The following is a 15,095-nucleotide window of genomic DNA, read 5'->3' on the forward strand; positions in this document are numbered from 1 at the left end:
CCACAGGAAGGGTGTTAGTATTTTCTGGACAGCTGTTCACTCTTTCAAAGACTATCTTGATCTACAAGGGCTGTGCTGAATTACACCTTCATTCTACATGCAAAGGATGGTGCAGACTTCAGAATAGTTGCAACAACAGTAAATCAAGCTAAAATGTGTAGCGCTGTTTTCAGGGCAGCAGACATACATCTCCCAGTCGTGTTGTGATACTAAATTATTGACAGGTTTTTTCCTCTGAAGGAAAGCAAATTCCCAGGAAGCAGCCATGGATATGAAAAATGTGGATATGTAAAAAAAGAAAATTTGCTCCTTATCCATTTGCACATGCAACTTTTGGCTGCTACAACATATTATGCTTCATTGTTATTTATTTTACAAATAAGGGCTAGACAGCAGAACATTTCAAGGCTGGGAAATGAGTAGCCATATGGCCTTTGACTCAAAAAGATAGGAAGAGATCTAGGATTCACCCCTTAGGACTCATAAATATATTAAAAAGGAATCCTGGGTGAACTACAAGAAGGGGAACTTCTTGTGTGTATGGCTTCCTAATTCTCTGCAATAATCCACTTATTTAACCATCTTGAGTCCGGTGAATGCAAAGCAAGAAGAGTGTAGTCTCTAAATCCAGTATGAAGCCTTGACAATGATGGATGTCTTCAGAAAAAAGGGCAGCCTTTCCCAGTTTGAACAACCTCCAGATGTGTGAACTTCAACTCCCAGAATTCTTACCAACAGTCATGCTGACTGGTTAATTCTAAGAACTAGAATCTGCCCATATGGAGGGCCCCAAAGTTGGGAAAGTGGAATTAGAAACTTGATTATGTGCCAACAAGTCAATGTCAACTCTTCACAACCACACAGATTTTCTCCAGGATAATCTGTCCAAGTAGAACCTAAAAGTTATTTCAATCACAGGGTTATGTTCTGGGGTAGAAAACCCTTAATCAGGATTTTGCAAATAAGAGGGCAGCTTTCAACTGAAACTTCGGCTGAAGTACTAAATTACACAAGAGCACTAACTTCTAATAAGCACCATGCATATTACTGCTACCTAGCAAACAAAAAATAAATACAAGCCCATGGTAATACTGCAAAGTACAATCTAGAATTTAAAACAAAAAACTGAGATAGCCAGCAGGAGGCAGAAATCTAAACACATAAAAGCATTAGAAGGGAAATTAAGTAGACTATAAATTGACTTTTAAGTAGCAAGGTTTTCAAGGAAAACAAATCATAAATGCTCTGTTCTGATTCCAACCTTATGGATGAAAAAGGCAGTGTTGCAGATAAATATTTCGTTCTCATCAGCCTTAGAACTGCTGTTCCTATGGCATGCAAAAGATTTGAACTAAGAGTCAGAGACTGGAAGACTGATTTAGGTTCATGATTGGAACATAAATATTTTAATAGCAGTACCTAGCCAGAAATAGTTTCTTGATCCTGAGCATCAGCGATTCCAAAATTCTTCCTAGTGACTAATTGTTCAAAAGAAATCAACAATGTTCACTTGGAACACTATAGGAATACATTGAAAGGTTTTTCTCTTTTCCTTTTGATTACAGAATTAGGGCACTGCATAACGTTACTTACAAGCATGTCATGGTTAAGTTCCACATTTCATTGTAATTAAAAGTGTACGATATCCCTCCTCCCTCAATTTCATACAGTATTTTGTAACATAGAAATTTACTGCAGCATGTAACCTTTTTTTAAAAAAAAAAGCTTCTAGATCTCTTTTATGAGAGATTATGAGCTTGCTCATCAGGAGATTAAATAGGTGAGCAGTGCAACCTTGGTGGAAATTATGGTGACATTTCTCTAAATGGGGCAGCAAGGCTCTATAAGGAACAAAGTTGGCTTAAACCATAATGATTTACAGAGTACCCAATGATCACACATATCATGCATAATGACCCACATTAAATTTCCTTGAATTCTGAAAGTCAATCAATTATTAATCATAACAAACACAGATTCACATGCAGACCAACAAAAGCAAAAAAAAAAAAAAATCACAAAGAAAGAAATGACAGGCCCTGCTAAGTTCTTGTTCATTATTAATACGGAAATTACTAGAAATAAATTCAAATATATTAAATACTGGACCCACCTCTTAAAAAATGAAAGAAGGAAGCATTAGTTAGCCTTTGTATCTCATTTTTAACACTTCATTGGCTGCTAAACAACATGTATTTCCAAATAAACCCAATGCAGAAGCATGAAAGGATTTCTAGCTGCCTTAGGCAATTGCAGTTTTAGCCCTTCTGATTAAAAAAAAAAAAAAAGCAAGTGCTTCTAAGCTGGAAGAGGAACATTATGCTGCCATGTATAAGACAGCTATTTCAAAAACATGCACGTGACTCCTACTCCCCTGGTAAAGGTCCAGAGAATGTGCTGGCTGTCTCACACAGTCAACTCTGCAGAGCCTAGGTCACTCCTTGCCAGCTGATTAATGGAGCAACATTAATGTCATAAGAGACATTTAATATGGGGAGGGGGGAGAAAGAAGAGTGTCATAATGGCAGTGACAAACATACAGGAGTGTTACACAAGGGTGATGTAATACACATGGTACACTTGGATTTTTTCTAACTATAAAAGATACAAAATCACAACATTTTTATTTTCTCTTCCAAAGTATGGATGACACCTTGCTTACCTCTACATGAACAGGCCTAACCAAATCTTATGATTTCCTAGCCACATGTTTGTTTAATCATACTTGTAATCTTGGTGATGAGCAACCTGCAGGCATTGCTCCCTTCCTGCCCAAGCAGAGAGAGAAGGAGACTTTGAGAACACAAAAACCTAGCAGAGATTTCAATCCTAGTACGAAGGAAGGGCATGTTCTTCCCACCCAGGGAGTTAAAACTGAATGTTTTTTAAATTAGATTTCTGGCATAATTTCTAATATAATTCTATTAGACATATACATCTAAGAAACAGCTCTTTTGTCAATTCTATGTATATGCAAAGTAAAGACGCTTCACTTCTGCTGACAACACAGATGCATCCATATCGTTTTATGGGAAACAATATGGAAGTGGTTTGTGACTTCCTTTTTCCAGCATGCTTATGTTTTCCTGATGGTCTCTCACCTAAGGACTAATTAGGCCTGTCCCAGCTTAGCTTCTGAACCCAAACAAAGCTAACTGCTTGCTACCCACTATCAGAACTATGTTGCCACTTCCTGAAACAAACTTCTCCCTCAAGTTGAATTGAATGTATTAATAATTCCTTTACACTAACTGCTGCACGAGATGAGTATGAATGGATGTACCATGCACCATGAGAGCTAGTTTGGTGTAGTGGTTAAGGCACTAGTCTAGAAACCAGGAGACCATGAGTTCTAGTCCCATCTTAGGCACAAAGCTAGCTGGGTGACCCTGGGCCAGTTACTCTCTCTCAACCCTAGAAAGAATCTCTCTCAACCCTAGGAAGAAGGTAAGGGCAAACCATTTCTAAAAATCTTGCCAAGATAACTACAGGGACTAGTCCAGGCAGTTGCCAGGAGTCAAGACTCTAATGAAAGCCCATCTACCAATAGAAATGACAGTACCCATTATGGCTCTTCCAGTGTGCAGCCTCTTTCAGATATTGCCAGAAGCAATGGGTTCCTTATGGCAAACAAATGCCTCTGAGCCTGATTCAGGCATATGCTCTGCTTATATATGAAGTGCCAAAAGATGAACTATAGAAACTAATGTAAAAGTTATACTTGAACTAGCACTACACCATTTTCTTACTAATGGTATAACTAATGTTCTCTTGAACTCTTGCTCAGGATTTGAAATCTTCTACTGTTTGGACTGCCAACTGGTGTAGGGTGAATTCAGCTATTTTCATAGACCTTTGGGACATGTCAGTCATTAATCTGGGAACCCTCAAGGTGACTATCAATAGAACTAACTAAAGAATACTCCCTTTCTTGGCTGGGCCTTCCAAAGCTTGAATGGCCACGTGCCACATCTTGCTTAATGGATAATCAGAACAGATTCCATACAGGATGAGGAACTGTAAAAAAAAACCAAAAAAAACAACAACAGTAGAATGGTGAAGTGTCTGTACAGTTGAAAGTCCTTTTTTTTTTTTCAGGGTCCTCATCCCATGCAGTTTCTTCTGACAGGGTTTGGAATATGCATTGGGCAAGGGCAAATTTATCACTGTAATCTCACTCAGTTGTCCCTCACATGTTCTAGAAAGTCTTTCAGCTATTTAAATCTCACTGACTTAAATGTGATGTAAATGCAATGGAAACTTTAATTCAACTGATGTAAATGTGATTAGCCAACTTTTTAAAGGTATTATAAAGTTCTCTATAAGCATACTTCCTATCAGTTTCATGAGACAATTTGGCACTATTTTGGAGCCAAAAAGTATTAGTAATTCAATCAAGTATTAAAAAATATTAACAAAATTCTTAATAGAAAACCTGAATTGACACATATAAAGTATATGTGAAGTTTCTCTTATTCACATACCATCTAGTCAGGATAGAAATTGTAATATTAATTTAAAGGGTATAAGATTAAATCACCACCAAAATAGCTACAACCACTATTTAATTCAAGATTTAAGATTTTGTTACATCTTCTAACTCTTTGTTAGTTCCATCCAGTTTGGTTTGGTTTGGTTTGGTTTGGCTTTTTTTCCTGCATCTTGTGCTAGTTTAGGGAAAGGGGTGTGATAGTAATGATCCCACTTAAATTCATTAATATAACTTGCTTTCCTATTATTAGCACCATCTGAGCCTGTTGAAAGTCTTAACCAGGGCTTTAATTTTTCCCAGAGGAGCTTTAAATTAATTAGTAGTTTACACGCTAACAAAGAATCTGATACATTCATAAATCAATCTAACGCTGAAGGATTATAAAAAAGGAAAGGAACCAAATCAACTGGGACCTCATATTCAGTTAAAGTGTTGTGCTTCTACAAAAGGGTGCAGGTGTGAATTAGATGGATACAGAGCAGAAGCCATGATAATCACTTTGTATCACTTAAACCCACAGCAGGGAACACAGCAAATAAGGACTTCTGGCCTATCCTTAGTGAAATCTATGCCAACATGAAAGACAAATTGAAGAATTGATTTGGGTTTAATCTTTATAAAATACAGAGCTTGCATGCTATAATTTATGCTGCAGCCTACCAAGTAAACAAAAAAAGTGATAAGAGTTAATAAAGGTAAAAGGAATATATCTAGACATTTGAAATGCCTCAATTAGGTAAATGCAACAAAAACTGATTTGAAAAACTGATTTGTGCTGAAATATGAATCATGACAAATTCACAATTGTATGTATTTGTCTTATAGCCAGTACTGTATTTAGACAAATGCAGGGGTGACGCCGTAAGGTCATCCCAAAGTATATCGGAAGCATTCCAATGAAGAGGCGACACTGTGATTTGCAATATTTTATCATTCCTATGTAACAAACCAAAAGTATTTAATCTGTAATTCTCTTTTATGGCCTTGGGCAAGGAGCCCAGTGATCACTATAGTTGTGCATGACAATAAAAGATATTTTGTTGCATATATCTCAAATCACTGTGGCTTGTAATTTAAGTGGACATTTTTCCCACAATGATACTGAATACTTTTATTGTTATATCATGTTTTATGACAGAATGTTTTGTTACTTGAAACTACTGAATATGAAACTATTGCATAAGCTTCTTTCATTCTTATTACCCATTTTATTTATTTATTCATTCATTTTATTCATTCATTCGTTCGTTCATTCATTCATTCAAGTAGATCTAAATGTCTAATGCACCAACAACTGTGGAGAGCTCCACAGAGGAACAATCCCCACAGAAAATCAAATCAATGCTTCCTTGTGCCTATTAGCAAAGCCTTTTTCAAGGACTCCAAAGATAAAGTTGAACGATACCAGCTTTATCTGGTGTAACATACCAGGAGTAAACATACTACTTCGTCCTCTTTTGATCTCATAAGCTAGCTGAAGAATCGTACCAGGATGCCCAAAGACAGTCAGGATCTTCACAAACCCTTTTTCCTGAGCCCAGGAATCAAGTACCTCCATGCCACCTTTCTGGTCCAAAAGCACACAGAGAGAGTCCTGTCTAAATGCATTTGTGAGATTAAGCTAGTACTTGTAATTTAGAGAACAGAACCATGGTTTAGAGGGCTATCTGGTTCCCATTTGCAATATGGCTATTTGGTGATGTCTTTACAGAAAAATAAGACATAGGGGAGATGGTTTTCTTAATGCTACTGACACTAAGCATTCACTGAGACATGAAAATTCAGCCTTTGAACGTTTTACCACTGGGGGGACAAGGTCTACCACCAAGCAAGATACAGCTGCTATTGCCTGAGAACTGAGAAATAGAGACATTAGGCATCATTGGCCTTAGACTTGCAGAGGACAGGCCATATAAAAGCTTGAACTATGAAAGATACTGGTTATAATAAACAGCCTGCTGCTAAAGCTGTTTCTATTACAAGAAGCTGTTTGGAGCAGGGCAGAAGGAGCGGGATGTCCCAGTCATGCATGAAGACAGGCAACTGAAATACTCAAAAGCCGCGTATCTTTGTCCATGTGCCTGACTCTAAGCGATAATCTGTTATAGCATCTCAGATGTGCCCAAGCTTTATTTAAGCACTATAGTGCTGATCCTAATTTTTCAGTTAATGAACAGAACTTTCCCTTCCACTTATGGAAAGAGCACTTCTATGTAATGAGCTCTCTTTCCATTATAATAAACACAGGATCCAAACGACTGCCTCAAAGAGAAACTTAAGCTTTATTGTGGGGAAAATAAATGCAAAGCAATACGCGCTAAAGTAATTCTATTAGCAGTGCTATGTCCACAGTAATTTTGCTCAAAATATTATATTCAAAGGAAGAATTAATTTTGAATTAAATTTAGGCTTGGCCATTTGTACCACAGAATGATTAGTATTCAGCTTTATGGCTGGGCATCACTTTAAGGGCCCCTGAAATGCCAAAAACATATTTATGATTATGATACTGGAAACAGAGAGACAGCATGCTCCATTCAATTTTTATTAGATTTTTCCACGTTTTGTGACATATGTTTTTTCATGATCATCTTCATACTCAGCTGAATAGACCAATGTAGGACAAATGCCAAATGACACAGATAAGTTAAATATTAAATTTCAAAATACATCAGTTGCTTTAAAAGAGGGACAGACAAAAGTATTTAAAAAATAAAGGTAGTGAATGAACGAAAAGTATTAAATTCATCTATGAGTAAAAAGGGCTTCCTCAGGAGTTGTGTTACTATCCCTCACTATCTTAGTGTTTAGAATGTCTGTAAAACTGCATCTCTTTCACCAGGCTTTTAACTGTTAGATGGTTTATGTCTTGTTTTTCTGTTTTTTTCTTTATCCTTTTCCCTTTTTTTGGTTTAGTTTTGCTGTTGTTGTTAGAAGCCAAATCCTCATAGAGCACAAAAGGAATATGTGTGCACACGCCTATATAAAAAATTATCGGTCCCATTACACATTTCAAATTCGAACAAACTGATACTCGAACCTTGGCCTTGTTTGTATTCACTGCTGTGTTTCGTGAACAACATGGCCAACCTCAGCAAAGCCTCTGGGTTAACTCTTTTACAACACAGCTCAAAGGAGGGTATAATCAGTTTCTACAATTTCTAGTTTATTGTAAGCTACACATCAGAAATATTAGTTTAAAATAAATGTTTATAAATTGCTTGCTTATTTATTTATGTATTTATTTAAGCAATTTATATGACTGCCTAACTCACCCACAGTGACTCCGGGCAGCTTGCAGAAATAAAACCCCAAATGCAAAACCCACTACACCCCCACCCCCCTGGCAACAATACATTCAAACTGGACTGCAAAACCTAGCTTGGTTTGCTGGTCTCTTTACAAACCAGAGTTTGTTTTAAACCTTGTCTTTGGCTTATATGTAAGGGGAAGGCGCAGATCACAGTAACTGTATCCTCCTTCTGTATACAAGAGAGAAAGGAAAGCATGAAAAGACTTAAGCTTCATTCAGCCTCACAGAAGTTCATCCAGATGGTGCTAAATCCTGATTTACCATTATATTGAATCAAGCTTTTATCTTCATATGATCTTTCAGCTCAGCGTAAGCAGGCCTCATTCACAAAGTGAGAGCATGAAACAAAAGTGCAGTAAGAATCATGAAAAATTTAGATCTTGTTAAATCAATACTGTGATTATCAATGCTAATTTTGCATGGTGGCATTGTAATCCTGTACTATAAATGAATCTCACAACAAAAAATAGGGAAAATCTAAATAGATTTAAGACTAAGGATTAGCATAATCAATCTTTCAAGCATTTTCATGGCTTTCTTTGTCAATTGCCAGTAATGGGTGATTAATTACTAATCAAGTGTATCTAATTCCAATCTCAAATTGCCAATTTATGTACCTAATTACTATGATTTTTCATGTGGTCATCAGAAGTCAAGGGAAATCAGTATTTTTACTGGTAACATTTTCCCAGGATTCTTATAATGCCCACATTTTGACTTTCAGAAAAGAGATATCTAAATAATGTTTTGACCGTAACATGTGTAAAATGGTGCATTTGTATTTTGGTTCTAATCTCTATCAAAGCCAGCATGCTTGAAGGTTTAACAGCAAGACAAGAGGGAATACAAATCAGACGACTGCCAAAACTTACCATTGTTCCGTCACTCTTATTTCGGGCAACTTCCTGCTGTAGCCGAGCCACAGACAACTTTTCCCTATGGAAAAAAGGGAAGGGTAAATTGCTGCTCGTTTTTCACTCGACATAAAGGATAACATTTATATATCACGGTGCAATTCATGATCATCAGTCATCTGCCTCAGCACAATTTAGTTTCTTGGCCATATTTTCAATAATTCTAATACTATTATAATTCTTTGTTTTAAGGGGTTATGGAGTATCTGAGCCAGGCCCACGCAACATGTGGCCTGTCAAGCAGCCTTGTGCAGCCGGCTGGCCTTTTTAAGAAAGTAATAAATTCACTGCTGCCACCGGTCCCGAAAGATGCGCTGACAAGCCCCTTCAAGCCTTACCGCTGCTGCCAGCCACAGCACTGCCACCCCTGCTAGCGTGCCAGGTAAATTTCTTTGCGGCCTGTGAGGATTTTTAATTCATCAGCGTGGCCCTTTCCCTCTACAAGTTCAGCAGGCCAGATCTCAGTGCTATACGTGCAAAATTATCCAATTTGGGTTGCATCTAATGCTAAATGAAATGGGTTTTTCTCTATATAGATTGCATTCTACTCTGAGACCACACACTTGCTCTTTTAACTTGTGTCATCAAATTAAAGGTAAGCTTTAGCTTCTTTCAAAAAATCCAGTTCTAATAAAATCGATTTCTCAAAACTGAAAATCTGAATTAAACTAAATTAAGTAGTGATACTTAGTTAATTCCATAAGCAAGGTCCACCTGATTAAATGACTATTTCAAGAGATCATTAAGGGAAATGAAAACATGAATAATAGTGTGGGGAAAATACATTTTTTGGCTGAAGAAAGTAAATTTCTAGAGGCTTCAGATGAATGGGAGCACCTTAATAAAATTGAAACATAAAAGAATGTGCAGCACCCTTGGAGCTGGTGTGAACTACCAAGGCATCTGTCTTGAAGGAGGATGTGTTCTTCCTGGCATTTGGCACCTTGAACTGATTTGTTTCTTCTTCTCAGTAAGGCTATTGTTTTCCTTGTAGCTACTAGATAACAGAGGGGCAGAAAGTAACTTGAGATCTATTAGTTACTTAAGTATGCCTGCATCATCATATGAACATGTATGTATGCATCCTTTTCCCTTCCCCTTTCCTGAAATGTATAAATATCAGAGCACCTCTTTTGTCTGCAGGGGGTCTCTCTATCTCTTGGTGAGGTCCCCCTCCAGTACATACTATCTAATAAACACTGCAGTGAAGCTTTGATTATTTTGCATTAGAGTCCTGCATTTTGATTCCACAATAGACCATGACAAATACTATTTACATGAGAAGCACTCACAAAATATATGGATATGATAAGCAGGAGGTTTGATGGAATGTGGGAATGACCTTGGGAGATAGGTAGAAGATCCGCAGACTAGGCATCCGTCAGATAAGAGGCAGGTGAGCCCTCAAAAGGAATGGGGCTGTGTGGAAATGTCTTAGAAGGGACCCTCCCTAATTTCTTGGACTGTAAAGGCGAGGGCAGAGAGATGTACTTTCAGACTTGCAAGATTCTGCTAATACAACCTTACAGTAAAGAAAGCATTAGTATTCTGGATGTGCTACCTCACAAGGCTGACAGCAGGAGGGTGCATTAAAGTAATCCTTCATTAGTACAGTTTCTGTATATACTCTAGAGCTTATGTCATGCATGATCCCTGACCATATACACCTACAGTAATATAGTAATACAGTAATTGAACAGATGAGTTACACTGGTGTTCTTGGGCTTCCTCAGCTCTCTGTACACACAGGACCATGCAAAACATCATGGTCTTTAACACCCTTTTGGCACTTTAAGACTGAAATAAATAATAATAATAAGCATGCCAAGGCCACTATTTGTTATTATGTTCCTTCTTGATTAGATGATTAATGTTATAGTTCCACACATGTCAACCTATAAAGGTCCTATCTGTAAGGCAAGATTAAAGCCCTCTAAATTTAAGGTAGACATTTGTCAAGTTCTCTCAAATTAAACTTCGCCCCAAAATTCAAAAGCTCAGGATCATTTTGTTTCTTCCAAGCCAGGGAAACCCTTCTTGAAGCATCTTTTCCTGAGCTCTGAAAATTCTGCTCTCAGCACTGCTAATAGGAATCACCATTTTTTTTTAAATAGATTCAGACAATACATGTCCTAATGACTCCCTAATCATCATATTCCCTGCCAACTAGTCCCCCTGAGAAAGGCTGGCTTAAGTACAAGTGCAATGACGATGACATCAATGTTCTTTTGCAAATCAATCTGACAGGAGGAGCAGCAGGCAGAAAACCTGTGGAGCAAGAAGAAAAAAGCCTCCTGTATGGAGATTTATGAGGATCCACAGGATACCTTTTGATTGATCATCACTGTGTTTGGAAAGTTAGGTCTTCAGTTAGCAAACTCACCTCGTTCTCATAATAGGCTGGAACCAAGTTAATAAATTTACTTCTTACATATTTATTGTACATTTTCTCCAGGTCTACAATGACTGGAAGTCTTTTTTTTCAAGGACTCCTACTACTACTAAGTTTTTCATTCTATTCTTTTTTATAAAGGAATACAGTCCTTACTGTAATATTTGGATTTTTCAATGGATATTTTCTAACTATTATTATTTTTTGCTTAATTCAAGGTTTCTTCTCTATAATATTTTGTTAGTTGTAGCACTTCATATAATAAATAGTGTAGGGATAACTAGCCCTTTCTGTTTCCCAGGACAACATTTATATTATTGGGGTTTTTTTTAATTTTGCTGTATTGTACAAACTATTTAGTGGCAGATTTCATCTTAAAGGGGAAAAGGTTTACCCAAATGTTTTGTAGAATTTTGAAAAAATCTCTAAGCAAGTTGAATGCATTTATTTCTCTTGCTTGCTAACTGCTTATTTCTAAAACAACATATAGTACTAAGAAATATCAATATAAACATACTAAAAACAACATTTGTTTCTATGCCTGATTCCATATTTTCACTATTTCCAGCTCAGGAAAAAAATGAAAGTCATTTAGGAATAAAATAACACTTATTTATATTGCCTGGAAGTTGAGTCATGGCAACTGGACTTCTTTTCTTTTTTGGTTAGAGACATTTCGCTACTTGTCCAAGCAGCTTCTTCAGTCTAAAAAAGTTGGTTAGGTAAACCCCATAAAAGTCTTCCAGGGTGGCTGTGTTTTTTTTATGGGGTCCCCCTAACCAACTTTTTTAGACTGAAGAAGCTGCTTGGACAAGTAGTGAAGCGTCTCTAACCAAACAAAGAAAAGAAGTCCAGTTGCCATGACTCAACCTCCAGACAATTCCACCTGGATGACTGAGAATCTTCATAAACACTTATTTATATTATTCATAAATAAAACGTATGCTTTTCATCTCAAGTATTGACTAATTTTTTACCCTTGTTATTAAGTGAATCTCTTTATCCCTATGTTTTTTTAAAAAAATGAAACTTGTTTGTTCTCTCATATCTAATAATTATTTCTACATAGATTTCTAAAACAATGCTTTCTTTTTTATAAATCATTCTGTGTGATAACTGCAAATTTAGCACTTTATAATTTAAAATCTCACTATTTAAAAAACATATAATACAAATATGTAATATGTAAATTTAATGTACTATAATAATATAAAGAACAACTTGCTAATATAAGCAAATTGCAAAATTAGAAACCAGACCTGACATTACAATCCTATATATACTTTCTTGAGAATGTATTCAGCTGAACTCAGCAGTTCTTGTAGGCACAGGATTGTACTGTTAATTCCAGTAAATGGTCAATCTGTGTTTCTGCCTCTGCCTGTGCCTTTATCATGTCAGTTTTGAATAAGTAACAAATGCAATGAGAAACAGCTTTGAGAAACTAACATCAAAATAATATTTCTTGAACTGTTTATTTCGGGAAGCACTTGAAATTGACTACAGATAAAATAGTGGAATCAACATTAATTATATTTATAGGAATAATACAGAACATTCTTTCTTTTTTTTGGTCTTCAGCTGCCTCTAATGAAATGTCTTTGCAACACAGCAGTGTTAAGACAACTCAACTTTCTCCAGAGCCTCTGAAAATCATGAAACTTTATTTGAGCTACACAAACAGCAATTTACTTTCCAACATAGAAAGTTTTTATCCGGCATTCCCTGGTTGCATCAGTGGAGTGATGTATACTGGACAAAAAAAGTAAGTTTTTAAAAAGTCATGCAGTTACTTTATTTGTAAAGAAAACAATAACATCTGCAGTTGACCAAGCTTCTGGGCCAACCATGTTAGACCCAGTAAGCAGGTAAAGTACAATTCTGAGTAAAAGACAATGCTATTCTGTAAACTGAGATTCAGGAGAATTTGTTGCACAAAGTTTCCATTTCAGTTATAAGAGTTATAATTAAACATTCATTTTGAAACTCAACTGTACTAGAATGACAGTTTATTTTTAAAAGTGTACCAGCAGGTTTCTTATTTTGACATGTTCTCTTAACAACCTCCATATGCACTGAAGCTTTAGAAGTGGCATTAGGTGCCACTTTGTAAGGACTGAAGTAAGGCAGGAACTACTGATTCTCAGGCCAAATAGATCTGTTTTGTAAACACTGAGTGGATGTCTCCTATTCTCAAAGCCAGGAAAGAACGATCAGAAATGCACTGACTCAAAAAGACAGAAGGAAAAAAAAACTAGAATTTAAACCCTAGAACAGGCAGGCAGGCAGACAGACAGACAGGTAGGCAGACAGAGAAAGTGTGAGCTTGGTTTTTGAGTTTTTTACCAGGCAGATCTTCTGCATACATACAACTTCTTTCTTGTCTGCAATAAAGCTTTGTTGTGACAACGAAGCTTCTCCTATAAACAAGTTCCCAAATGCTAAGCTGAGTGTCATGCTTGTTACACAGTCTGGTGCACTTCCTTACAAGGCATCTTATTTAGGCACTATGCATAAGACAGAGTCACTGGTCTGAGATGGGCGGCCATATAAATTGACTGACTGGCTGAATAAATAAATAAATAAATAAGGCATGATTTCCTATGCTATGATTCGCTTCTTCTTCACTGACTAGATGCATACCAATAGCATAGTAAAGTCAGGTCACAACTCCTGACTATTCATAGATGTCCACGTTGTTTTCTTGGCAACAAAAAAGCAGTTTGCCATTGCTTTTCTTCCAGGACTTTTTTTTTTTAACTTTTACACTGCCCCATGGTTCCTTGTTGTCTCCAAGTACTAATAACATTTAATCCTGCTTAGTTTTTTTTCAAAAGCAACCAACGTCAGCAAGGGGTTGCAACTTGCTGTGATCAACAGCAGATTACTGGACTTAAAATTCCATATTTGTCTGTTAACTGAAATGAAAACAGACTCTATCACCTTATCTTTTTACTTGTCATATCTTTATGCAAAAAACAGTAGCTTCTCAAGGGTTTTAGATGCTATTATTAAAATGTATAGGTCGTTTTATCTACACTAGCATATAAGGTGTGGTGGTGGTGATGATGCTGATTTATCAAATCTGTATGCCACATGACCCCCCAACAACTCTGGGTGGCTCACAACAACTAAAACAAGAAAAACATAAAAACAACAGGTAAAAAATAAAATAAAAGATGGCTAGAATGACAAACTGGACAGGAACAAAACAAAGGGCTTTACTTTCTCTTGCCAAAGCTCTAGATGAAGAGCCAGCTCTTCAAGGCCCTTCTCAACAACACAGGGTAAGGGCCATCCAAATCTTGGGGGATTCTTTTTAATTGTCAATGTCTTCAAAGAAAAGAGTCAACCACAATAAATATATGTACACAAGCACTCAGAAGATTCACATCTAGGATTCCAGCCTAACTCTCCTACAGAAATTAATGATTTTGATCACTTATTTTGATGGGAATCACAATACATATCATATAACAGCCTACACCAACTTGGAACCTTCCAGATGTGCTGCATGACATGATTAGGATTATTGGAAATATTGTCCTGCACGTCTGGAGGGTATGAAGTTGGGAAAGATTGTTCTATAGAATAATGTAAATACAAAATAGATATACAATTCAGTTCCAGTAACAAACCCAGATATATAGATCGCAACTCATCTATACACCAGTCTTGAGCCTAGATAAATGGGAGGGATTGATCCCTTGTGGAGAAATCATAAAATAGTTGCTGGAAAATGCTACCACATCTAGGATTTCAGCTGGCAGATAACTGAGACCAGGATGCCAATCAAAGTTAACTATTGGTCAAAACCAACAATGGAAAATTCTCAATCCAAAGAAACAGCTGACACTCATCACCTGGAATATCCATACTGGTTTCCATGTTGGCCATTAAAAGATAATTGTGCATGAACTATTGTGTTATGGAATATTAGTAACTGTACTATTTGAATTATGACTGCCTTCCAGACATTGAAGA

General features: G+C 36.6%; 1 protein-coding gene across 4 annotated transcripts in view; it reads right to left on the reverse strand.

Moving 5' to 3' along the window:
- Positions 1–15,095, reverse strand: part of NCKAP5 (NCK associated protein 5) — a 680,918-nt gene that overhangs the window by 365,802 nt on the left and 300,021 nt on the right. For 3 of the 4 annotated variants that reach the window (XR_015797191.1, XM_088146486.1, XM_088146485.1), the window contains exon 4: positions 8,678–8,741. Coding sequence is in view for 2 of the 4 variants with exons in the window: in XM_088146486.1 (XP_088002612.1) it covers positions 8,678–8,741 (64 nt within the window). In the remaining 2 variants the exon portion in view is untranslated. Of the gene's footprint in view, positions 1–2,113; positions 2,251–8,677; positions 8,742–15,095 lie in introns of those variants that run through there. The other variant, XM_088146487.1, reaches the window with a different exon arrangement.

The sequence above is a fragment of the Python bivittatus genome, unplaced genomic scaffold (assembly GCF_059951505.1).
Source record: "Python bivittatus isolate LINGU-HERP-01145 unplaced genomic scaffold, Pbiv_v1 ctg000480_np1212, whole genome shotgun sequence".
NCBI lineage: Eukaryota > Metazoa > Chordata > Lepidosauria > Squamata > Pythonidae > Python > Python bivittatus.